The sequence below is a fragment of the Lissotriton helveticus genome, chromosome 11, assembly GCF_964261635.1.
Source record: "Lissotriton helveticus chromosome 11, aLisHel1.1, whole genome shotgun sequence".
NCBI classification, from domain to species: Eukaryota; Metazoa; Chordata; class Amphibia; order Caudata; family Salamandridae; genus Lissotriton; species Lissotriton helveticus.
The window spans coordinates 112,123,025-112,149,021 of NC_136072.1; the positions used below are offsets into that span (position 1 = coordinate 112,123,025).

Below are 25,997 nucleotides of genomic sequence, written 5' to 3' on the forward strand. Positions count from 1 at the left end.
CAGACCAGGGGTGTAATTCTCATATGTCAGCGATCCTTCTCTGGAGCGGTGATACCCTATTTATTCAATATGACCTGTGACAATAGATTTCTGTAGAACAGCAAGTACAACCTTTTAGCTCTGGTGGTTTCTCAGCTAACCTGCACCTCAGGCCTGTTTGAGAGACCCGCCCTCGAAGTGTGGGGTGAAGAGGAACTACTTTACTCTGTTACCTAACTTGGAACAACTGCCATTGTACACTCCAGTCCTTTCTATCATCAACGGTTGCAAAGAATCCTGGCACCTCTCCTGGGTGCCTTGGCTTCTTTGGCTCACCTCTCGCCGGGGGTGCCCAAAGAATGGCTCTACCCAGTGTAATTTTTTAGTCATGAGCCAGGGACCCCTCATGATAGTCATGTGAGGGCCCCTGGGTAGTGTCTTGAGCAGGATGTACCCCACAAGGTGTTTTAAAACGTTTTCTTCCCACAGAAAATCTGACCGGAAAGCCCTCCCTCCCCCGGGTCCACTGACCTGAACAGTTGTTTCCTTGTCCTGACCTTCAATCCAGAACGTACCTAACCAGAGATCAAGTCCTAAAAAAGAAGCGGAAGACTCCAAGTTGGGCAAAATGGGCATGACCTCATAGGAAGTGAATTCACGGTGCGTAACACCAAATGTGGCATCACAGGAAGTGGCATCACAACCCATTGCCTCACAGGAAGTGAGGTCAGATCTTAAGACCTCACATATGTTTAGCAGGTCTATATCATGAGTACATTTTAGCGCATTACAATATTTAACAAATTAGATTTTGCACTGGGGTTGTGCCAAAATATTGACAAAACCCCAACACAAAATCTGAGCCTCGACTTATACATTTTTTTTAAAAACCTGCCACAAGGAAATTGGCAACAAGGAGAAATGTGGCAGTAAATCTGTCCTGCTTAACCCCTTCGACGCTGAGCTGAGCTCGTCATAACGGCAGTGGAATGGCCATGCGGGGCTAATTCCCCGCCTGTGCGGTCGTTCCATGGGAGTGGGCGGAGTCGTGACGAGCACCGCAGCACGCGCCTACCCCGCACCGCGGGGGAATTAGCCCCGCGTGGAAGCGGTTAATGGGCTGCACTGTCTGTATTTTTAAGTATCTTATGGGGGTTAAGGCACCTGCTACCGAGATCTTTGGATGCCAGCCAAATCTCAGAGAATAATAATGGTAAAATGACTTTGGAAGATAATATATTTGGTGTAGAGTTCTGTGTTTTGCCTAGTCCTAGTTTTGAATCAAAGTAGCATGGAGGGTTAATGTGTCTCCTGCAAAGCACATTATGTAACACGCAGATGACATATTTTTATTTTAAGTAAATGGGCAAGTGGGTTACTGCTTTAAAGAAAGAGATCCTTTGTTACTTACAGTTCATAAATTGTAATCCTTCTAAATTAGCACAGTGAGGTATGAAGGACATGTGCCTCGTACACCTTGTAACCCTCATGGTCTTATGTACCACATCATTTATATTGATGTACACACATGATTTATTGTCAATGTATTACCTGCAAATGCGAAGTACAGCGCTCTGACACCCTGCATTGGGATGAGTGGTGCTAAAGCAAGAAAAGAAATATAACAAAATAGCAGTATTTAAATTATTTGTGTAAATACTGGGGTGACCAATAACTCTGAAATGTTTCCAGTGTTTGCATATCTCTTATATACAGGGACTAAATAAAGTCAAAAGCATTTCTCTCAAGTGCCTGTGAAGTGATAAGATGTGAGCCTTTGTTTCCCCTTCATTGCATCGAGGGGTGAGGCTCCTTGTTGCTCCCAGCCAGGATACTCCAACAAAAGGAGGTCTGATGTCCCCTTAACTTCCGTGTTTGTTATGGACAAAGCTGTAATCAGATAAGACCTCCTCTCCCCCCTCGCCCGTGACGCGGTGTTAGAAAATAACACTGGGGCGGGTTCAGCATATTTCTGTGGGGGCCTAACTTCTCGAGAAAAGGTACACATATGCTACCCTCGACTCGATCCTTTCACATAACGATCAAGAACTGGCCAACTGGGTGATATGGTGGTTATTAATTTATTTTATTTTTTGAGTTTTATATAGCGCTGACCAGACCCGTGGGTATCTGCTCGCTTTACAACATAGTTTCAGGATAGACCAACATAGTAGAACAGTCCTCAGCAAAGAAATTAGGTAGTCCAAAGAGTGCTGAGGTTTCTAGAGGTAGGGTAGAGTCCAGTGATCTTCTGGAGTGCTAAAATTCGGTAGACCGAAGCACTTCAAGAGTGTGGAGTCTTCGAGAGGAAGTGGTAGTGTCCTGAGGTAGTCTAGTTGAATGCTGAAATTGAGGTAGACCTGAAACACACCCACAGGCATACATTACCCCAAATAAACCTGAAATAATAGGATGGGTTCAGCCCATCTGTAACCTAAACACGCAACACACTGTTGAGCAAACAGACGGTTAAAAGTGTGCAGTAAAAGTTATCCCACGTCGTCGCGTTTCTCTAGTTTGTTGTGTCATTGGAGCAGTGAGTTTCTGCATCGGAATATGGACACCTAATTAGGCATTTTTGTTAAATAGATTCATCACTTTTTCCCCAATACCTCACGGGTTCTTCTTTTCCTCCGGAAAAAAGTACGCAAATTGCCCTACCGCCTCGGTTTGCCGACAGCTATGTTGTTGTGCTGGCCGAGCTCCAGGAGATGGCGCTGTCGCTACATGATGATGACCGCTCTGTGCACCTCTACTGCTGGGGCAGGCAGATGATTTGAATAGTCAGAAGAGGGGCGATTCAGAGGTGCGAGTGAGTGTCTGCAATATACGATCGCCGTTTAATAGATCAGCACTGCAGTCTTCCCGTTGCTGGCGGCGCTGATAATTTGCCAGAGGCGGGGGAAAATATCGAAATTTCTCAAACGATTGGCGGCCGAGTGGGCCGTCATCCCTATTTAGAACGTACTGTTCACTCTGGTAACGAGCTCCATCCAAGTCCTTCACTTCGGTGAAAGTGACTTGGGCTCGAGTTTGGCACGCGTGCACCCGCCTCCATGTGTGATCTGGCACGCGGGAGCATTTTCACAGGCGCAGACGCCAAGCACAGGGTCTTATGGGTGAAGTGGAGCCCGCTTGTGCATTGAGTTGCCTGCTCTTTTTGGTCTTGTTATATTGTTGCTGAGTACGACAAAGGACATTGTAAAAGTAGTACTAACAACCTGTCATTTACTTTAGCCAGAGATGGTTCACAAACAAGGCAAATGAAATGCCTATCAGCAGGTCTTTTCAGATTCCTAAAAAGGAAAAGCAGCAAAAAAACCATACATTTTCGCTACAGTATGGCTGTTAGTGTGCAAAGGCTTCATGGTCACGTCCACATTTTTTTGGCCTTTTTATTTATTCATTTTATTTTACAGTTTTATATAGCACAAACTTGACCCAAAGGTATCGGGTATCAGAGCCCTTTACATAGCGCCAGTTGCGTTACATGAGGACACAAAAACGTAAAAGCAGTAAATGCATATACATGACAGTGTTGTATTACACCTATTTGGTGCACAAATGGTCTCTTCCTATGCCGCACACTTGTTTATCAGTGCTGCAAATCGTGTCAGGTCTGCTTGAACCTGTAGTGATCTCCTTCCGAGGGGCCTTTGTGCCTCATGGAAGGCGGAGGATCGGGGCCGGCTCTAGGTTTTGGGATCTGGGAGGGCCTCGAGGAAGCACAGGTGGGCCATAAAGGTGAGTGGGATTCTCATAGTCTCCCCGGAGTCTGAGAGCTGGGTCTAGGCATGCTGGATTGTCTTGTACGGGTGTGAGCATACGCTACCTACTGATGGGTTCTGGCTACTAGTTTAGAATGTATATTTCTAGAGGTTTAAACCTATCATGGGCATGATCATTTCTGCACTCTCCACCTCTCCCTCCTCTCTGTCCCACATTACTCGCTCCTGACCTAATCCTCCTTTCGCTCCGCTCCACCCTGCGCTCTCACTCACCTCACCCTCTATACTTCCTTACAACTCACTCTCTTCACGTCATCCTACTCTCTCGCCACCTGTGCTCTTTCTTGACTCATACACAGCTCCCCCCACTGGAAGGAGACTCCCGGTGCACAGCTTAAAATAGACAATGCTGTCTTGTATGAATTGTTCAACTAATCCAAAGCGTAATCACAGCAAAGGCTTAGAATAGTTCATCAACGATTTATTCCATACATCCAATATTTCAGAAAATCATAAATCTTTCCAGATGCCTAGAATCGACATCAATTCAAAAGTCGTATGTTACACTTGACATAACTCCCAGCATAATTCCCAATGCATTTCGGGCTGAAATAAAGCCCTTCCTCAGGGGACTGCTCTAGAAACATAAAGGAAAGCAACACAGTATCAGAATCATAGGATACCATCATGTACCCATAGTCATAGCCTCATGCGTGCACCATTAATGCAAACGTCTGACGTGAAGATAATAAAAAAGTGCTCGAAAACATATACATGAGCTAGCATCTCCAAATGTGTGCAACTCATAAAAAATCCCCAGGTGCAACCATACAGTGAATACTCAAATGTGCGCGCCAAAGTTCAAAAGTGCTGGCTATAATCCCCCATCACCGGGAGAATATGGACATTTAACTCGCGCGCTGCATGTGCAACGTTCCAGCAACCATGCAAATAAGCTAAAAAAACACCACGTGGACATGCAGATGAACCAAACCTCAAACCACTATCAAAAGTCCTCGCACGGAGGTACTTACATGCCAAAGAGTACGAAAGCCGACTCTGTCAGTCCAAAGCAGGCAGCCTCGGTAAACGGGGCGGCCGGCAAAGTTAAATACGTGCACCACAAGAATGGACACGGGAGTGTGAAAATAAAGGTAGGACCAAACTCGACATATCACCAGTGAACAAAGCAGGAGCGCCATCTTGAAGTGGTGCAAAACAACCACCACCACGTTTTTTTGAAAAAATTGAAAAAGTAAACCATGCATAAAAGTAACAAACATATCGGACACACGATATATAAAGCAAATACAGTAATATATGTAAAAAAATACTCATTAAAGAAAAAATACAATATATCAGGAAACGTGAAGGCTATGCTCATAGTTCATTCAGATGTAACAAAAAATTCAGATGTAACACAAAAATTCCATACGGTCATTCAGACCGTGCGGCTGCATCGTCGCCATGTAGCGGATCCAGAAGTTCTCTCTCTTAAGCAGTGTATGTTTATTGTTATGTGTGGCTTTCACTTGCTCCAATATCAGAAATTTTAACTGAGCTACTGTGTGTTTCTGTTCAACAAAGTGAGCTGCCACGGATGACTTCATGTTGCCTGTCCTGATATTACTCTTATGTTCCAACAGTCGTGTTTTGACTTTCCTTTCGGTATGTCCCACGTAGCTTTTGCCACAGGGACATTTCAGCATATAAATTACATTCGCCGAATTGCACGTAGCATTCACTCGCAATTTGATCGGGTGACCCCGCATGGGGTGATTGGTGACGTTCCCCTGTATGCAATTGTTGCAGTTACTGCAATTGTAGCATGGTCGCAAACCTTTGTAGATTGTAGGATGATCCTGTTGCTTAGGTTTGGACAAAATCTCTTTGAGATTCCGTCCCCTCGTGAAGGCAAATAATGGTGGCATAGCAAAAGATCCTTGGAAGTCAGGCTCCAAACTCAGCAATGACCAATGATTCATAATGATTCGCCTGAATAAACCACTCAAAACAGAATATTTGGACACTACTACCATCCGTGTATTTTCTACTTTAGATCGGACCTGTAAAAGGTCTTCACGTTTCATGTTGTTACATGATACCATAGCTTTATCCAAAGTCTCCTGTGGATAACCACGATCACGAAACCTGCTGATCATGTTTGCCATCTCTTGTTGACATTCATCCTCTGAAGATACTATGCGTTTGACACGCATCAACTGCGAGCGAGGTAAATTCTGTTTCAATCGGGGTTGATGGAAGCTCTGATAGTGCAGGGTGGAATTGCGATCCGTTGGTTTGCGAAAGATGGTTGTGGTCACTATACCTGATTTTCTTTCGATTTTGACATCCAGAAAATGTATGCATTCTCTATCAAAGTTCCACGTAAACTGTACTCTGTTGTTCACCAGGTTCCAAGAGTTCAAAAATTCTAAGAGTTCACTTTCAGTTCCAGCCCAAAGCATAAAAATGTCATCGATAAATCTCAGATAGAGTTTACCTTTAGTGAGCCACAAGGGTTGATTCAAAACATTGGTCTCCTCGAACGATTTCATAAAGAGGTTAGCATACGCAGGAGCTGCGCAATTTCCCATGGCTGTCCCACATAATTGATGGAACCATTCATCAAACACAGTGAAATAACTGTGATATAACGTAAATACCAACAATTCTAAAAGAAAAACTTTTAGATCCTCATCGTGGGACATACCGAAAGGAAAGTCAAAACACGACTGTTGGAACATAAGAGTAATATCAGGACAGGCAACATGAAGTCATCCGTGGCAGCTCACTTTGTTGAACAGAAACACACAGTAGCTCCGTTAAAATTTCTGATATTGGAGCAAGTGAAAGCCACACATAACAATAAACATACACTGCTTAAGAGAGAGAACTTCTGGATCCGCTACATGGCGACGATGCAGCCGCACGGTCTGAATGACCGTATGGAATTTTTGTGTTACATCTGAATTTTTTGTTACATCTGAATGAACTATGAGCATAGCCTTCACGTTTCCTGATATATTGTATTTTTTCTTTAATGAGTATTTTTTTACATATATTACTGTATTTGCTTTATATATCGTGTGTCCGATATGTTTGTTACTTTTATGCATGGTTTACTTTTTCAATTTTTTCAAAAAAACGTGGTGGTGGTTGTTTTGCACCACTTCAAGATGGCGCTCCTGCTTTGTTCACTGGTGATATGTCGAGTTTGGTCCTACCTTTATTTTCACACTCCCGTGTCCATTCTTGTGGTGCACGTATTTAACTTTGCCGGCCGCCCCGTTTACCGAGGCTGCCTGCTTTGGACTGACAGAGTCGGCTTTCGTACTCTTTGGCATGTAAGTACCTCCGTGCGAGGACTTTTGATAGTGGTTTGAGGTTTGGTTCATCTGCATGTCCACGTGGTGTTTTTTTAGCTTATTTGCATGGTTGCTGGAACGTTGCACATGCAGCGCGCGAGTTAAATGTCCATATTCTCCCGGTGATGGGGGATTATAGCCAGCACTTTTGAACTTTGGCGCGCACATTTGAGTATTCACTGTATGGTTGCACCTGGGGATTTTTTATGAGTTGCACACATTTGGAGATGCTAGCTCATGTATATGTTTTCGAGCACTTTTTTATTATCTTCACGTCAGACGTTTGCATTAATGGTGCACGCATGAGGCTATGACTATGGGTACATGATGGTATCCTATGATTCTGATACTGTGTTGCTTTCCTTTATGTTTCTAGAGCAGTCCCCTGAGGAAGGGCTTTATTTCAGCCCGAAATGCATTGGGAATTATGCTGGGAGTTATGTCAAGTGTAACATACGACTTTTGAATTGATGTCGATTCTAGGCATCTGGAAAGATTTATGATTTTCTGAAATATTGGATGTATGGAATAAATCGTTGATGAACTATTCTAAGCCTTTGCTGTGATTACGCTTTGGATTAGTTGAACAATTCATACAAGACAGCATTGTCTATTTTAAGCTGTGCACCGGGAGTCTCCTTCCAGTGGGGGGAGCTGTGTATTAGTCCTTTAACTCACGCTGAATGGCCAGTCGGCGTTATCCTGGCAGCACGCTACAAACTTGATATTGGTTGACTGAAGACTTATAGAGCTGTGCAAGTCTGCTCTCATTTGTTGTCTCTTTCTTGACTCACCTTCCTGTTTCTCTCCCCTCACCCTCCTTTCTCTCCCCTCACCCTCCACAGGGTACGAGTCGGGGGTACACGCGGGTGGACGGCGTCCACCCACTTTTTTCACTTGGGTGGACGCGTCCACCCTGCCAAGAAGTTGGGCCCCACTAACAAAGATGCTGAATTCATCCAGGTTGAATTTCCAAACACCGGGACACTTTCAGCAGCGCCTGCACGTTGTTAACTGTTTTCGATCTGCAACAACGTGTAAGCGGGACAGGATGGTGCTCTCTTATTTCTGTCACGTGCTGGGCCCATAACAAAGGCCGAATTTGAGGGGTGATCAGGCCTCCGTTTGTTCGAGTCTCCTGGCTGGCAGCAGTCAGGAGCCTCACACTTAGAAGCAAATGCAGCAGCTGGGAAACAAAGGTTTAGCACTTCACACATACTTAAGAGGCAGCTTTTCACTTTGTTCAGGCTCTGTTTAGGAGATTTGCATGCACTGTAAGAACATCAGATATGTTGATCTTTCCCAGTATTTGCACAAAATAAATAGCATTTATATAGCACTTACTACCCCAGAGGAGGTGTTTTCTTTTAAAGCACTATGGGTAGAGGAGGCTTTACGCTGACAAAAGGTAACTATGGTGTATGTTAAGCTTGCAAAAGTGTGAATCTTCTGCCAAAATCAGGAGGGGCTTTCAAGTATCCTCGAAATGTGTGCAAATGTACTCATGATAGACCTGCTAAACATATATGTGAGGGCTTAAGATCTGATGTTATTTCTTGTGTTGCCACTTCCTGTGATGTCACACACTGTGATGTCACACGCCGAGATGTCACGTGCCGTGATGCCACTTGCATACTGATTAATTAGGCTAGCCCCCCCCCCACTTCTTTTTTTTTTTAGGACTTGTGCCCTGCTTTCCTCACTCCACCTTCCCCTATTTGCGAAACAGCCTTTACTCTGAAGTTTTTACTTCGCATTACATTTGCACACATTTTTTTTACATTGTAAAGACTGTTGACATGCAAGACAAAACCACGCATTTGAGGCCAATTAAAAAGGGGGTTCTCCCCCCAAAATGATAAAATGTTTACATAGTACCAAACCTGTAAACGACAAATGCAATTAATTAAATATATTAAGAGTTAATGTATCATTTTTGAACAGTAGGTGGCAGTGTTAGACTGTGACAGGATTTTTCAGAAACAGTAAGCGTGGTAAAAGTATGCGTGATAGTGGAATGCGTGGTGAAGGTGTTTGTAATGTGAGTGAATGTAAAGGCGTGGTAGTGGTATGTGTTGTAAAATCGGCAATGTAAAGATATGGGTGGTGAAGTAAGGCGTAGTAATGTCTTATAACCATCCTATTTTTCCTCTCCGGACCATGCCATTCTCATACTGTGTATCCACTTACACTCGCTGCACTTAACCCTTCTATTTCCACCACATCCTTCTCTCTATGTCGCCCTTATGCCTTCCTCCCCCTCACTTCACCCTGCTCTCTTTCTGACTCGCACTCCTTCTCTCCATCCTTTCTTCTCACTATTTTTCTCCTGCCTCTGTCTTCCTATCACCCTTCCGTCCCTCTGCTTGACCTTCCCCTCTCTCCACGCACCCTTCTATTATCAGTTTAGGACCCGAAGAGTAATAGAAGCGCTATTATCAGGGCCACTGGAATTATTCAACACCGAAGGGCCAAATTTTGCAGCACGGTTAACTAAATTTTGCAGCGTAACGCGAGGTAGTATTTTATCATGTTGTCAATTTTTACATGTTAAGGCTGTCTGGAGAAAGGTTTTACCTCATTGGTACCAGTTTAAAACTCAAGTACAGCAATAAGCAGACGAAAGGTGACGAGTAAACCTTTGCAAAGGGCCTTCCACTGTGCAGCGTAACGTTTGATCCGTTTTAAGATGGCTGTGTGTTCAAATGTGCAAATTATGTAGCAGATGATGGATTCTGTGGCAAATCCATATTTGTTTAAAATGCTTCAGCTGCAGAATTCCTGTGAACCTGACTATAATCCATTTCTAACTATTCATGTGACAAAAGGAGAGAATTTGTTGGGACAGTAGAAATGCACAGGCGCCAATGTCCCAAAATGGGGTGCCTGTTCTTCAAGCGCCTTCTAATTATATTACGGAGCTCTGCCTTGAGTGAGCACCTCAGGAGATTGAGAGTAGGCAGGACAGGGGCAGTACATGCTGCCAGTACTGACTGCAATTGTTGCCAGTGCTTTTCTTTGTACAATAGACATTTGCACTGCTCCATCTTATTCTGTGTCAGTATTGTGTTAGTGAAACTTTACACACCTTTCCACTGAGTCACAACTATGCCATTGGCATCGTTTTTTTTTTTACTTACTATGGTTCCATAAGCAGGGCCACTGAACTATGCAATTCTGTGGCTGCTGGGTATTCCGCATGATTATGGATTTGCCCCTTTTGTCAAATAATCCATACAGCTGCTGTATAATTTCAGACTTTAACAAAAAATGTTGTAGCTTAAACGCATCAAAAGTTCTTAAAAAGCAGTGACATGTTGCTGTTCAGTGGAAAGCACTTCTCGAAGTTTGACTAATCACCTTTCAGTTGCCTATTGCTATATTTTGGCGTTAAACTGGTACTAACGAGGTGTAATCTTTGCCAAGACAGTATTAAAGTAAATAAAAAAAAAAAAGAAAGAAGTAATACTAACACAACATGTGTTGCATTACCCAGCGTAATATGCCTTTTCTCGCCACATAATTTGGCCAACCCTGCAGCATAATTTTGTTTTCCCAGGCTGCATAATTTAGCAATACCGTCACAGTAGAAATAAAATAAACCACTACTAAGATACATATCCTGCTTGTATGCGCATTTTCACTCCCTTTTCTTGAAATGGCAAATTCCTTCACACAGTTTCTGTCAGGAAACAGTTTTAATCTCTTAAATACTGTCTCAGTTTGTGGTCTCGATATAATGGGGTGTCTCAGGTACACCTTCTATTTGCACTTGCATAGTAATAGCAATCCCCCCCCTTGTTATTTTTTTCATTAAGTAAAAGAACAAAGGATTGTTTTCTACTTGTGGATGGGTCTTGGGTGGGCCGGGCCCACCTGCCCCACCCTAGAGCCGGCCTCAGGAGAATGCGGTATTGGCAGCCTGTATGGGGCATGGCTGGAAAGGCTGTTCTGTGGCTGGGCACACAGCTAGGCATTAAGTTTCAGAACAGATATGTGTGATATATGTAGCGCCCTGCTGCCCTGGATGGAATGAATGCAGCCTAAAGGCTATCGGGTAGGTCGCTGTATAGTGAATAGTACTCTTGTTGTTGCTTCCCTTGGTTACACACTGCACCTAGTTACTATTTGCAGTTTACAACAGCTAAAGAACAACTTCCTAGCAGGTCGCAGGACCGATTAATGCCTCATTAGCAGTACACTTGTAAGGTTTCAAAATACAAATATAATACCCTTTGATATAACAGCAATTCATATTGGTTATTCAAATGAACTTGCAGAATTGTGAACTGAAGCTGAAGTAAACTCATTTGGTTGAATTCAATTCTGTTTTTCCTTTTCCTGTAGGTTGACCCAGTTGGAGGCCCGCCGGCTGATGCGTCAAAGAGGGGACGGGCCCTGGTATCAGTATGAAACTCTTGATAAGAACCTTATCGATCAATCTCCAAAAGCCTACCCAGATGCTTGAAACCAGTCACAATAAAATCTCATCTACTGTACAGATTCAGTTGTGTGTTGTATAATAAACTATTTTGGCGGCTTCTACGCCCAAACAAGTATTTTTTCTGCGTGTCCATTTATGGAGGAACTACAAAACCATTGTGTACATACCTTATATTTTGTTAACTTTTTTTATTGAATTCACAACAAGTCTCACAAACAGACAAACCCTGGGTCAAGTATGACACTGGCAACTGCAGACCTATTTTGCTGACACTATTAGTCTGATATTGGCTTGTATCTTTTCAGACTCCTACAAAAGAATCTATTTTGAGGTTTTTAAAAAGTGTAATGACCCACTCCGCCTCTGTTTCTAAAAGCTTCAAGATAATGAAAAGGACTCCCACATGACATATATACTTTCTCTGTAGGCTTATGAAAGCTCTATGGGCTACCCACTGCTGAACATATAGATCAAACAGCTAATTGTATGCATTATACAATTATTCAGTTTGGACATACATGTCACGTTTGTTTAAAAAAATCATCATAGTTTGTAAAAAATGCATGTGTATTGGAACATATGGTATATCCCCTGAATCGACCACACAACCATCCTGACCTCTCGCACAACACCACACTAACAAACACACTTCACTTCACACTTCACATACATACATTGGAAGTCGCAGAGAGAACACTTCATAGGATATCCACAATTGTGTTGCCAGCTGGGACTGCACAGCAACCAGGTCAATGCACGTTTCAGTGGAGATTATAAATTGTATCCACCTTCATCAGGACCACCCTTTTAAATCTGTAAAGGTGAGTGGTAGGGGATCATAAGATCACTGATGGTTCTTTAGGATACAGATAATGGCTCCACGAGGTGAGGAGGAAAATACTGCATCTCACTTTTAGCGCTAAGTTGTGGTATGGTGGTAATGTCGCCAAAAGTGGTTAAATCTACAGATGGGCTGGACTCTAACTTTAAGATCACTTCAATTTAATGGACTATGAGGAAATGGCTTGGTATAAGAGTCCTTTTCATTATTTTGTGGTTTGTTCCAATATGCACCCAGACGTACAAATTGACCTCAGGGGATACCTTTTTTCATTCTAATCTAAAAGCTTAAAGCACATGAAATGTATGAAGGGCATTTTATGAGACAATAAAAACTGCAACAATACAAACACAAGATGTTTGGTGTACTCTAATTCCTGCAATAGTTTTTTGTTTGTCACAGGAGAAGAGGGGGAGCAGGCATGGGGAAAGCAGAATATGGAAAAGGACAAGGAGGCTTTATGGTGGCAAGAGTAGATATTGTGTAAACGAGAAATGTGAGGTGGAAGAGATGATGGGGAGCAGGGGATGGAGAAGATAGAGAAGGAAATGTTGGCAAAGGATCTAGAGGCGGAGAAGGTTGAGGAGGAGGCAAGAGTTTGAGAGGAAGCAGAACAGAGGAGATGGAAGGGGAGATTGAGGAGGTGGGTGAGTAGGAGGAGGGCAGATCAATGGAGGACTATAAAAAGAGGATGGAACTGCAGATGGAGAGAAGAGAATAAAAGATGAGGTGATGAAAAAGGAGTTGCAAATGTTCGGAAGCGGGAAGAGTGACGGGAGAGAGGAAGGTAGATGAGAAAAGTGCCTACACAGGAAGAGGACAAAATAGGAGTGAGATGGCTGAGATATAGCACTCTAAAGCAGCTGGACCCGAGAACTCCAACTACAGCTTTCATTAGATGTAGATCAGCAGACTAAAACTCTGAATCTAGAGCAGGGTTTTTAAATGTTTGATAAAAAAAAATGTTAGCCAAAAGCCCGTTCACGGATTCCACAACAGTAGAGGCAGCCAGATCTATGTAAGATTTAGGGCCTGATTTAGAGTTTGATGGACAGATTAGCAACTGGTGGGATGGTGGAGGACATTAAGGTCGCTATCCAGATGGTGCTCTGCCAAATTTAGAGATGAATGATTGCCCAGCAGTCATCTCTGTACTTTGAAAGGAACCTCCATCACAGCAGCTTCCTTCAAGGTACAAAAAGTTTGGTGGGCTGCAGCCGTCTGTTTTGACGGCTGTTCACCAAATATTTAACCTTTATTTTTCTCAACAATAAACTCCCATAAAGGGAGTCTGTTTCAGAAAAACAAAAAACTAATGATCCCCCCCTCGCCCATATCCTGGGAGTGGGGGGGGTCGTTATTGTTTTTTTCAATCCCTCATAACTAGGGTGGGTGAATAATTCCACTCTGCTGGTGGGGTTTTGTCCTACTTCGCTTGGAGCTCTGCAAAACCCCGTGACGTGATGCAAAGCGAAGTATTTTTCTCTTGCGTGGCTTGGCAACGGTAAGTTGGTGAGCGAGGAAAAATTGTGCGCTAAACCTCCTCCCGGCGAGATTTCTCAACGCAGGTGGTTGCGACCGCTTAGGTTGAGAAATCTGCTGCTCGAGTAGAATATCTACTTGAGCGTCAGAAAGAAGCAGCGCCCTCTGGCGAAACATGTAGTGCAGTTTGTGCTGATTTTACAGCGCAGGATAAACTACTGGTGCTAAAAATCAGTGGAAGGAGCGCGACTTACCATAATCCGCCACTTGTAGAACTCCATGGTGTGCAGCACTTTGCGGATTTCCTACAGAGCAGAACTCCGCCCAGGCCTACTTACCTCCAGGTTTTTGATGGTGGTGCCCTGAACAGAAATAAAATCCCATCCCATCTACTCTAAATAGAGCTGATGGATAATAGCATTACTCCGATGGCCCCCTACTCCGTCAGGTCATCGGGTAAACTTTCTTTTGACAGAGCTAATGGGGGCTCTGCTGACGGAAGCCTTGTGGTCCACCTATTTCTTAATGAGGCAAGTGGATCAAGAATTTAGCGGAGAGGGTACTCCATCATGTTTGCAACAGTGTACCATGTCCGTCAAACTCTAAATTCGGCCCTTAGTAGTGAGCTAAAAGGATCCTTCTCTTGACCTTTGTACTTCAAGTCAATAGTGGACCTGTTTTTCCTGTTACCGTTGCCATGTGGACCCAAGTGTGCAAATCCTCGCATTGCTTTTCTGTAGTCTCAAATAAAGCTTTGTGGACTGATGGATAAGGCTAACAATATGAAGGGTGAAAACAATAGTTTTATTCTGTACTTAAGAAGTTGGGTGCAATTTTGATGTTTATGCAAATGTAGTTCCAGATCGTAGGTGCTTGGAAAAAATGCCCGCCTTCTACTCTTTTCCTTCTTGTTGATCAGAGCATTACCATCATCTAGAAGGAAGACCAAGGTTTGCACAATTCATCCATTTTCATTTTGGTTAGCAAGGGTTTGACATTTCTCAAGAGACCAAACTGATACTATCTTGTCTTTGTTGAAGAAGAATATAAAGGACTTCACATTTGGTGTGCTCTAGGTGGTACAACCATTGAGATTCATGTTTGATTCCCAGGCCTGAATCCATGTTTTGAATAGTCGGCGAATAAGAGAAATACTGCTCCACCACCCTCACTCGCACTCCATGCATCCGCTGAAGCAACAGTGGAGGACGCACCTTCTCCTACCTTGCCACCAAGTCCTGCAACGACCTCCCCACGCACCTCCGAAAAGCATCCTCTCCCTGAATTCAGAAAAGGACTCAAGACCTTGCTGTTCGACTGATCCCAGCAAGAACCCAGCACCTGAATACCCTCACAGCTGATTAGCTACGCTCGACAAATCGGAGTTCACTGCTGTCGATGATGGAAGATGACAATATGGAGGACAATGAGTGATGTATTAAAGAAAAAGTGTGGGGGGGTATAGACAAGCTTATGGAGTGTGGTGATGGAGATCCTTGAAAGGTAAATCTTCTGGAAAGGCGATAGGCACTCAACCTAATGCAGATTGCAAAGTTAAGGTTTACCTTTAGAGTTTGGTAAACTATGATGCTTCAACAACTTTTCCCAATGGAATCTTTTCATTATAATACATTTATATTCAAGAATTAATGTGCTGTGACCTCATCTAGATTCAAGAGGACTTGAAAAGACCTTCAAGAGCTAATTTTGTATACAGTTGTGAGTCATCAGCACATTCACACTTACCGTATGACTTGATCGAACCTTTATAAGGGGGGTTCTTCCCCCTCATCATTCTAAGCGGTGTATGGAGACGAGCTGCAATGGTGTAGTTGTTGCAGTTAGTGGTGAAGTTAAGAATTTAAGACTCTTTATGGTGTATTCCAAGGTGTCTGCCTTAGGTAATGGAACCTTCTCTCTTGCAAACCTCTGCATCAAGAGGACCCACATGTGGTGCAACACCCTAGGCCTAGCAGCACAATACCAGGACCGATTCATGTGAGACCTTCAAGAATGTTTAAACACCCATACCAGCCAGGCCTAATCAAGCTCTTCTCATTGGCGCTTCAGAAATGCCTGTAGTGTTGGAGAAATGAACACTATAGTTTATGTCGCCATCCCTGCAGTTTTAGTTACCCATCTTCAATAAGTGGGTCCAGAACTATGAACTGCTTTCCATAACACATCTAGGATCACTCTCTAGAACACTTATATTTCACGTCCATTGTTTTTTCAGGCATGACCGATTTCATACTTGGTGATTGATTAACTTATTAATGAATGGTCGCAGTATCACATTCATTGTTTCGGCTACAAGCTGCTTGCTTCGTTTGGAGCTTATTCTGAAGTGAACTAGACCCATGAGCCTATAAAGTGGATTTAACTCAATACTGGTAGTGAGCATGTTAAGCTCAACATATGTGTTCTTCTCAAGATGTCTGTTACAGCCCAGCTTTAAGCGCAAGATTGCACATCACCGCATCAGCTGTGCAGAAAGCAGCTTGTAAAATTGTAGACTATACATACTTCAGAGTTGTTTGTGGCGGCATTTGTTCTAGTATCGTCTGCAGATATTTCTTTTTCATCAACAGCACTGAACACCAACAGTGAGACTTTTACAACTTATCAGTTATGCTCTTAACAATATCATATATATTTTCCTGCTGCTAACCCTCTTTCTCTCTGGGCCAGGGGACCACCTAGCAAAAACATAGTCCTCCAGGGTCACTAAGGAGTAGTTCGCACAAATGCCCATTTGAGAGAGAGGGTCCGGTTTTCAGACAAAGCCAAATTCACTGAAGAAACAGTAGTGGAGCCCTGTGAAAGCCACTAGCCTGAGCCCATAATCACTATGGAAAAATGTGAGTACCTTGGAGCAAAGTCGGTACTGATTTTTCCAACCTACCAGACGGGAGACAATGATGCTCGTAGTGTTTGATAGCAGACCCTCTACCCTGTAGTAGAGTTCCTATTAAAATGCACTAGCCTTGCAATCCAAATCCAGCGGTACTGATGGCAGTTTCCACACTTCGCTGAAGCCAAAGCCAGTCTCAGTTGCTGTGTTGATCAGCAGTAGATGCAGGGAAAAGGGAATAGAGCTAGCCAGTGAAACACACTGGATACTGTCAAATCGCCTTGTACAGCTGGGCTTCATGTGTACTAAAGAAGTGTTGCTTTCTAAACCTAATCTAATATAGCAATAGCGTGGACACTGGAGGATGTTAGAAATTGTGTTACTGGTTGAGTGGAGTATGAGTCCTGGTCAAGCAATAGCCACAATCCTAGTCAGAGTTGGAGGCAGGCTAACCCTAAATTAACTTGTGCTCTCCCTCTGGTAGCTTGGCACAGAGCAGTCAGGCTAAACTTAGTGTAAACACTTCAAACAGTAAAAATACCACACTAAAAGATCCCACACCAGGTTTGGAAAAGTAGATGATATTTTAACAGATAAAACAAGATCAAAACGACAAAAATGCAATCCGAGAAACCAAAGCTATTAAGTTTTAAAGTTTTAAGTGAAAAGATTGCCAAAAAGAACAAAGTGCCAACAAGGGATTTCTGTTTGTGCCGGACTGAGAAAAAGTCACAAGTTCAGCTGACCGCGATGGAGCCCGGGTCGGTGATAGGGACCAGGTTAGGCCAGCTGAACACAAGTACCTTAAATCCTGATTGCGAGGATGGGAGGGGAGGAAGCATTACGTAATTAAAGCAATGCGTCTGTTCCGAGATGCGGCCATACTGTGGTGCAAGGTCTTGTTGAGTTGTCGAGGATCCCTTCGACGGGGCTTCTGATGTGAAGTCTGGGTGGCTGGATGCTGCGCGCAGCTGGGGTAATGCGTTGGCTCCAATGAGCAGTGTAGCTGTGATGTGGAGCTTCGACGTCAAGCTGCCATCAACAAGAGATGCGAGGACCTGGGTAGGTGATGCGCCATGCCGCTGCTGATGCATCAGTTCTAAAGATGCAAGAGTGATGTGGACCTTCTGCACCGGTCCCCATGCAACAGCAGTGATCAGTCGGTTCTGCTAGCGGATGCACCGTTCAGCCAAGTAGATGCATCGAATCGGCTAGAGGCTGCGCCGCTCAGCAGAGAAAATGCATCGATTCTGCTGGGAATCACCTTAGGCCCACTTTCAAGGGTCCAGGTCTGGGTTGGCATCACTTGGGGTAAAATCATAGATGGCAGAGTCCAGGTGCAGCTGCAAGGTGATTGGAAGCCTGTTATGTCCCTGAGGTTTCAGAGCAGGAGGCCAGCAAACTAGCCCTTGGAGTCACTCTGGGTTCAAGTGATGCAGGTCCAGTCCCTCTAACCCAGGCAAGGGGGGTAGCTAGCAGCAGGTCAGCACAGCAGGGCAACAGTTCTTCCAGCACAGCAGTCCAACAGCATGGCAGTCCTTCAGCAGCTCAGCAGTGTTTCTTCCTGGCAGAGTATCCACAGGTACTGAAGTGGTGGTGTCTGAGGTCCAAAACTTATACCCAGTGGTGCCTTTGTAGTGGGGGATACTTCAAAGACAGGCCTTTGAATTGCACAGAGGTCCCTCCTTCCTTACTCCAGACAAGCTACAGGGGGTATGCAGCCCTTTGTGTGGGGACAGGACACGGCCTGTTCAGGTGTGTGGCTGCGTCCAGGTCCTCCCTGCCAGGATGGCACATCAAAGCACACCTAAGCTCTCATTGTGTACGGTTGTCTAGGGGCAGTACACAAAGCCCAGCTGTTATGCCCCGCTCAGCAGAGAAGATGCATTGGTTCTGCTGGGTAGCACCTTAGGCCCACCTCCAAGGATCCAGGACTTGGCTGGCACCACTTGGCAGGGAAGATTCACAGATGGCAGAGTCCAGGTGCAGATGCAAAGTGGTTGCAATCCTGTTATGTCTCTGAAGCTTCAGATCAGCAGGCCAGACAACTAACCCTTGGAGTCATTCTGGGTTCAAGTGATGCAGGTTCAGTATTTCTCACCCAGGCAAGGGATTTTTTTTTTTAAACGTACCTTCTTCTTTGCCGCATGTCTCTCCTTCGTCCTTGCCAGCACTGGAAGCACCCAGGCTCCCAGACTCTGCAAGCCAATCACAACGCTGCAGAAGCATCATTGTTATTGCGCTGAGCGGCCTGTTTGGCCACTCAGGCAGTACCTGGGATGAGGAACACGTTCTCCACTGGGCTGTTCAGCACAGCCTAGTGGAGAACCTGCCAAGTGCGCATGACTGTTTGGCCGACCCCAGAGGGCCGACCAAGCCGTCATGCGCACTTAGGGAGGGAATGCAAACAACTCCTGCTCCCTCTGACGGTGGGGAGCCCAGCCCCGCTGCGCCCGAATCCTCCATCCTCTTCTGAAGACATGAACTCTTTGGAGCTGCAGAGTAGTACTTCGCCAGAGTGCAAAGGTATGCATCCTGAATGTCCCACAACATTCCGTAAAGTAACTAGAGAAGGTATGAGCCAACCATAGGCTGCCTCATAAAGTGAAACCTGACAAACTCCCCATTCCAAGGAAGAAACTTTGTGGACTACCTGACAGCCTGAACGTTTAACATGGCAAGAGAATGTCTCATGCTAATACTGAGGTATAGTGATTCTTGAGGACCCATAAAAGGACTATGAGTGGGCTGGAACCTTAAACTGTAAATCCACAGATGTTTGCATATGTATTCAATCACCCCACATTGCACCACTCAATGCACTTCTCCTTTCTGTCATATGAACATACTCTAAAGGACAATCGTGGGAATAGTGGGTGCTAACCACAACAACCAATGGTGAAAGAAAACCCTAACGAGCGGTAGGGGAAGAGTTTACCCACTACCATTGAAGGTTTGGAGACACAGACAGTGAAAGAATAACATCCTCTACTTCTTACAAATTGGAGGAACTTTATACTCCAAACACAATTAGAATAACATTCCTAATACATTGAGGCTTAATGTTTCAGCATATACAGGGGGCCTTAAAACACCATAAGTCCTCGTGTGTTTGATTGCCACGTCCCAAAACTGAGCAGTTTGTTACCATTCCCTGCACCTTTTTTGCCTTCTTAGTTTTCTCATGTTAGTGAGATTAGGCAGGGTAGTTTCCACGTATTTCTTATTTACTTACTTCTACAACTATTTGGCTTACATGAAATCCTGGTATTCCATTCCTCTATGACTGTTGATATGGGGCTCTTTACGGCAGGGGCGGCTCCTCCGCTAAGGCAAGAGGAAAGGAAAAATAAAATGATAAAACCCAGTTATTTTATTTTTCACTATGTGGCCAGGTTAGGGCAGGGCTGGGGTTACAGGGGGAGGAGTGGTTTGCACTTTGCACTCCCTAAGTATGCATGACTGTTCACCCAGCCCAAGAGGGCCGCCCAAACAGTCATACGCAATTTGCATGTTCCCCACCAGGCTGCATTACACAGCCTGGTGAGGAAATGTCTAGGCTCCCTTTCCCCGTCTGAGCACCGAACCATGGTGCTCAGACCAATCACAATGCTGCATTGCAGCATTGTGATTGTCCTAAGGGAGGGAGCATGTGGGCGTCCTGCTTCTGCCAAAGCTGAGGAGAAGGCGGCGTGGGAAGGGACCAAAGCGGAGGAGAGACCGCGGCCAGCAAAAAGTAACTGGTTTAAAAAAAAAAAAATGTTTGTCCGTCCCCCGCCACACCTGTTTCCTGGCAGCCGCCCCTGATTTATGGAGCCTTCCAACATGGAGTCCGGTAAGCCACACACCATCTTATGTATTGTCCTACTCTGATTCATACCTAGCCTGCTACCCACTTGCTAAATTCAAGAAGCAAACGATTGGCATTTCTCTCTTCCCTTCCCCCTTTGGGAGATGGAGAAGTGGGATTGTCATGTGAATCATAGGCCTTTGTTCAAGTTTCACAACTTACCAGGCCTGATGATGAAATCCAATGAGAATCCTTTACAAATTATGGCAAAAGTCATAACAAAGATACAAGAAAAGCTTGACAAAGATAGGCAGAAAGGGGCATATTTACTAACATAGCTGAGTTAGTTAACAGCTGCCGCCATGCCAGCCCTTCTGGTGGTGCTACTACACTCATCTCAAGCTCAGGGGTTTCAACAAGTAGCAACTCTAAGGTTATCGTGGCGAACAATTCCTACTTATCAACCGCCATAAGTTTAGCCCCTCCAAATAACTATCAGAGACCCTTTTGTATTCCAGACATTTATTGCTCAGTGTCAGTTGCATTTTCTCTCTTGTCTTCAACACTCTGTAACTGACACAGCCAAAGTGTATTTTGTGTTGTCTTTTCTAACTAAAGGTGCATTGGCTATTTGGGGTAGTTTGCACTTAGGCCCAGTATAATTTGATCCCCATAAGGTAACCACACCAAATTTGTTTCCTTTTCTTCCAACACCTTGAGGATTCTAAAGGTACCAAGGGATTGTGGATTCCCCTGGAGGGGACCGAGAAATTAGGCAAAAGGCAGCTAAATTTTGGGGGAAAAGTACTGAAGAAGGAAGCATCTGTTGGGGGGGGGGGTGGCTAGGATGCAGAAGATGTTGGTTGTATGAGCAAGTAGCTCCGCTCCTGCCCACCATAAATCCTAATGTAGCGTCCTGTTGATGGGGTGCTGGTGGCCCTGTGACTCCCATTTGCTGGTGGGAAGACCCGGTACTGTAGCAGAGGTCTGGAGGAGCCCTATTGAAGATGACAACGGGCCTGACTGCAGTGGAGCCCTGGGAACGCCAGGCTGCGACTCGGGGGCCGGCCTGGGCTCTTGCATGGTGAGTGTTAGATCTGGGGGTCTCTAGTTGGCAGAGGTAGGTACCACTGTCCAAATAGGGACCCTTGCGTCTAGTCAAGGTAAGGAGGAGACCCTCTGAGATAACCCCTGCTCACCCTCTAGGTAGCTTGGCACGAGCAGTCAAGGCTAATCAGAAGGCAATGTGTAAAGTATTTGTACCAACACTCACAGTAACACAGTGAAAACACCACAAACTGACTCCACAACAGTTTAGAAAAATAAAGGTATTTAATCTAAACTACACAAGACCAAAACGACAAAAATCCAACATACACAGTTCAAGAATATGGTTTCAAAAGAGTTCTTAAGTTTGCTATAAACTTCTTTAAGTTGCGATAAAAATAATCCAGTTGCGTGAAAAAGTTCACAGTTGCGTCACGTTTAGCTCACAGTACCTTTAGTTGCGACAAAGTTCGAAAAGCAGAAGCTGGTGCGGTGGAAAACAAGCGATGCGTTGCTCCTGAGACCCTGGGGAGGCGTTTGCGACAGCCCCGCTGCAGCAGCGGGCGTGTTGCGACGCATCCGGTCTGTATGGGGAGAAAGGCCACTTGTCTGGATTCCGGTGCGTAGGTTCCGTAGGAAGTTTGTTCTCGCAAAGGTACGATGCGACGATCTTTGGAGTTACGACGATCTCTGGGGCGACGATGCGCGGACCAGCGGTGATCTTCTCTCTCGCAGCTCCTCGATGCGATGGCTTCGGCGATGACTCTCGCAGCGACTTGATGCGGTCCGCAAGCAGGCGGTGCGGCGATCTCACCCAGCGATGACAGGCTCTGCGAGGACACTCGCAGCGATGTTCGACTTCCCGCACTGATCGGGTGCGTCCCGCAAACGAAGGATGCGACGGCTCTGACAGCGGCAACAGGCGCTGCGAGGATCTCGACCTTCGTAGCGGCGGGAATTTCCTCGCACTGTTGGGTGTTGCAGGGTTTCTGTACTCACACAGAACTGTGCACAGAGGAGTGGAACCTCGGCAAATTAGGGTGTCCCAAAACTTACCTTAGCAACCAACTCACCCCTTACCGAGCTAGCTACAGTGTCTCATTGGACATATCAAACACCCAATGTTTAGACAAACCAGAACATGAACTTACAGTACCTCAGGGTACGTGGGACTCATGAACACTCTTTCGTTATATTATCATTACAAACCAGAACATGGAGTAAAGAAGACACATGTGCATTTGAAATGTTTATTTACTAATGCCGTCTTCTCAGGCGCAGCATCTTTGATAATACAAGTATACTTATTATCAGTAGCAAAATTATCAGCATAGTTACTAAGACATAAAAAGCGAATGGTGACAGCATGTTAACATGCTGTAATGAATAAGAGTTAACAACACTTATATCTCACCCTCCCTAACACATATATTATATTATTATCTAAGAAGGTCTCTTTGGGTTGTTTTAGGGCGGGCCCATACCTTAGTGTCTTAGCATGAAGGAATCACATCAGCATACACCAGCTCTCTCTGCATGTGCACCGCATCAAGTGTGTTAACAATTCTCGTGCAAAGCAATATCAATCCCGCCTCAAGCCCAAGTTGGCAAAGGCTGCACTTGTGTTATGACTATGAAGGCGTGGAGATCAGACCTCATAACAATTCCATATCGTGTTGCTCCTGAAACTTCAGCACTCTCCGTGCAGACATGGTTTATTAAACAAAACTGATATCAGAGCAATAACATATTATTCTCACATACACCACGGCAAACCACTAGGTTGAAAGCTAAGTCAACAATTAAGGGTCGTGTGCAGAAGTTGCAAGAAAGGAAAAATGGCGTTTAAATCCGAAATGTACCTATGCTAACTTAACACGATATAAGGATATATAGGAGCTATACAACACCCCCCCATGATCCGAGAACGGACTAAATAAGGTAACAGAAGTGCCATCACATGAGAGCAGAATCCATGTATAAACGAGCATGAATAAAAATTCAATTATAAAAATTAATGCCAAAAAATAGCCCACAAATATAATGTGGCTCAAGCCAATAGGCAAGCAAAAAATAAAATGTCTTGACCAAAAGTCAATAAAATCAAGGAAATGCTATCAATCAGCATGTCAATTTGAGGCAGTGTCTATGATAAGACTGTATATGAAAAGTAAGCTGCAACAGCCTCCAGGAGGAAGTCACTGTCCTCATCCGAAAACAGTTCAGCCATCCAATTTAAAAGATGAAAGGAACATACGTGATCTTCCAGCACCGCATCCTCTATAACCATCAGAGGACAGCTCGGTGGGCTGTCAAGAAAACTCCGTTCCAAGAAATTTTGCGCTGCCGACAACACATCCCAGGGACCCATTAGTCCATGTGCCACCGCCAAGGCCATAATCCTTTCGTCAGAACAAACCAACTCGTGAGCAATGATAGGACTCATCAGTTGATCAAAATCGACGTCAGAAGATATTGGTCCGCAGAGACACAAATCAATGGCCCAAAGGAAATCACAGGTCAGGCAGTGAAATACAGGCTGGACACAGGTGAAATAGGAGAACCGAAAAGATAATCCAAACGCCGTGCTTAGAGTCGCCAACGGCAGTGTGCCATAATAATCAAGCATGCGGTTGCGAAACCGCGTCAGTAGTAACTGTGCGTGGTCTTGCACAGGAAGGGCATCCATATTTAAAAAGGCAGAAAACCACCAATGCGCCAGCCGCTAATGCAAGCAAAAACGGGAACCCTCCAAACAAGGATGAAAAAATAGAATGGAAGAAAGCAGGGATGACTCCAAAAATCTTCTCAAAGGAAGTCACGAGACCACCGCTAACAACTTTAAAAAAATGTGCTAGGCCCGTTGTGGAGGATGCGTTAAAGATAGAACGGACCATGGCTCCGAAATGCAAGGGCAAATCAGTGTTTAAAAGAGCCTGAACCTCCGTGCGGGTGTTAGCAATGTGAAGCACGAAAGTTTCACGGGCCGAGCTCAAGGCCACCTCTTTCTGGGACAATAGAGCTCTTATTCTAGCCATGCCGCTGAATTCTGCTCCCAAGGTCGGTATCTGTGGCCAAATGGAAGACTCCCTATGTTCACGTGTGGGAGGATAAAGAACATTTCTGCAGCAAATAACTCGCTCACTAACCGTTACTACGAAAGCTATACCTTTAATTAAACCACAGCAGTTTTCATTATTGAGCATTAAATAACTACCATTCTCTAACAATTTAAATGTGGGGATGATAGCAGGAACTGGCGTGCCATGTAAAACGCAAGCCATATTCGGTCGGTCCTTGTTACATGAACCGTGTAACTGTATATGTCTGCACATTAAAGAATGATCTGGCGTCTCAGTACACTCATCCCCTGTTAGATAAACCTCTTGTTCATCCTTGAAACATCTGTATGTGTATGGGAGTGACCAGACCTCATGAAGAAAACCGCTACCTAAGGGTTCAAAACGACCTATTGGCACATATTTCATACAATTTGAAAACTTATATAAAGCAAAAGGCAGCGTTATTAAACCGTGGATAAGCCACGTAGCAGCAGTCGTCTCTGCCACAGAAAAAGGTAAAGATTCCAATCTTTCAATATGGAGCATAGAAAAGGAAGCATCACGCATTGAAAGCAAGCGTTGTTTGTCTGTCAAATTAAATGGTGCAAATAAAGAGGAAACGTTCATGTATCCCCAGGGAACTTTACCCATTTTTAGAGTCTGTAGTGTCCATGCAAACTGCATGATTGAACGTAATTGATTTTGACCATGGTATAATACAGACACTTCATCATGCACAATATCAACAACAGACGACACAATATTATCTAATGTGTAAATTCTAGAGGAAAGCACGTTAATGCTATTGTCAACCACTGCAAGCACTTTCTCAAGATTTGCCTGATCAATAGCCCTAAGGCGTGAAGCAGCCTCAATCTGTGAGAGTTTCCAAATTTCATTGTAAACACCATATAACCACCTTTTCGACCTGCCACTAGCTGGGCCCTTAATGAAATCATTCAAATCCACGTCTGCACTCAGTTTGGAAAGGTGATACTTAACCGCAGGTAAAGTTGAATGTTTCAGCCAAGCTTGACACAACTTGCCAACAGAGTAAGAGGTGACAGTATGACTCAAATCAAAACGGGGATCAGATCTAACAGTCTTAAACCCGTCAGTTATATTTAAAAATCTTTTTTGACAAGAATCAGCACTACGGTGCCAAAGCAGCCAACCCTTGGGAGTCATACTGGAAATGTTAAAGGAGGAATTCAGAAGCAGAGCCTGTATATCCCTAATGGACAATTTAGTAAAATTACTCCAATTCTCATATTCCTCCAACTCCGGGAAAGACGGGGTGTTTAACCTTTTAGATGTAGCCAATCCAAAGCACGTGGTCTGGGAAATGGTTTCATTTAAAAACCACATATGATTTGGGATGAGACATGCACGGTGCAAAGCC

The 25,997-nt window shown here is 44.5% G+C and overlaps 1 protein-coding gene across 1 annotated transcript in view; it reads left to right on the forward strand.

Annotated features, from left to right (window-relative positions):
- Positions 1-11,634, forward strand: part of NDUFB5 (NADH:ubiquinone oxidoreductase subunit B5) — a 55,766-nt gene extending 44,132 nt beyond the window's left edge. Inside the window, exon 6 of the mRNA XM_078668051.1 lies at positions 11,423-11,634. Within this exon, the coding sequence (XP_078524177.1) occupies positions 11,423-11,543 (121 nt within the window). The 3' untranslated portion in view covers positions 11,544-11,634. The remainder of the gene's footprint in view (positions 1-11,422) is intronic.
- Positions 11,635-25,997: the final 14,363 nt, after the last annotated feature.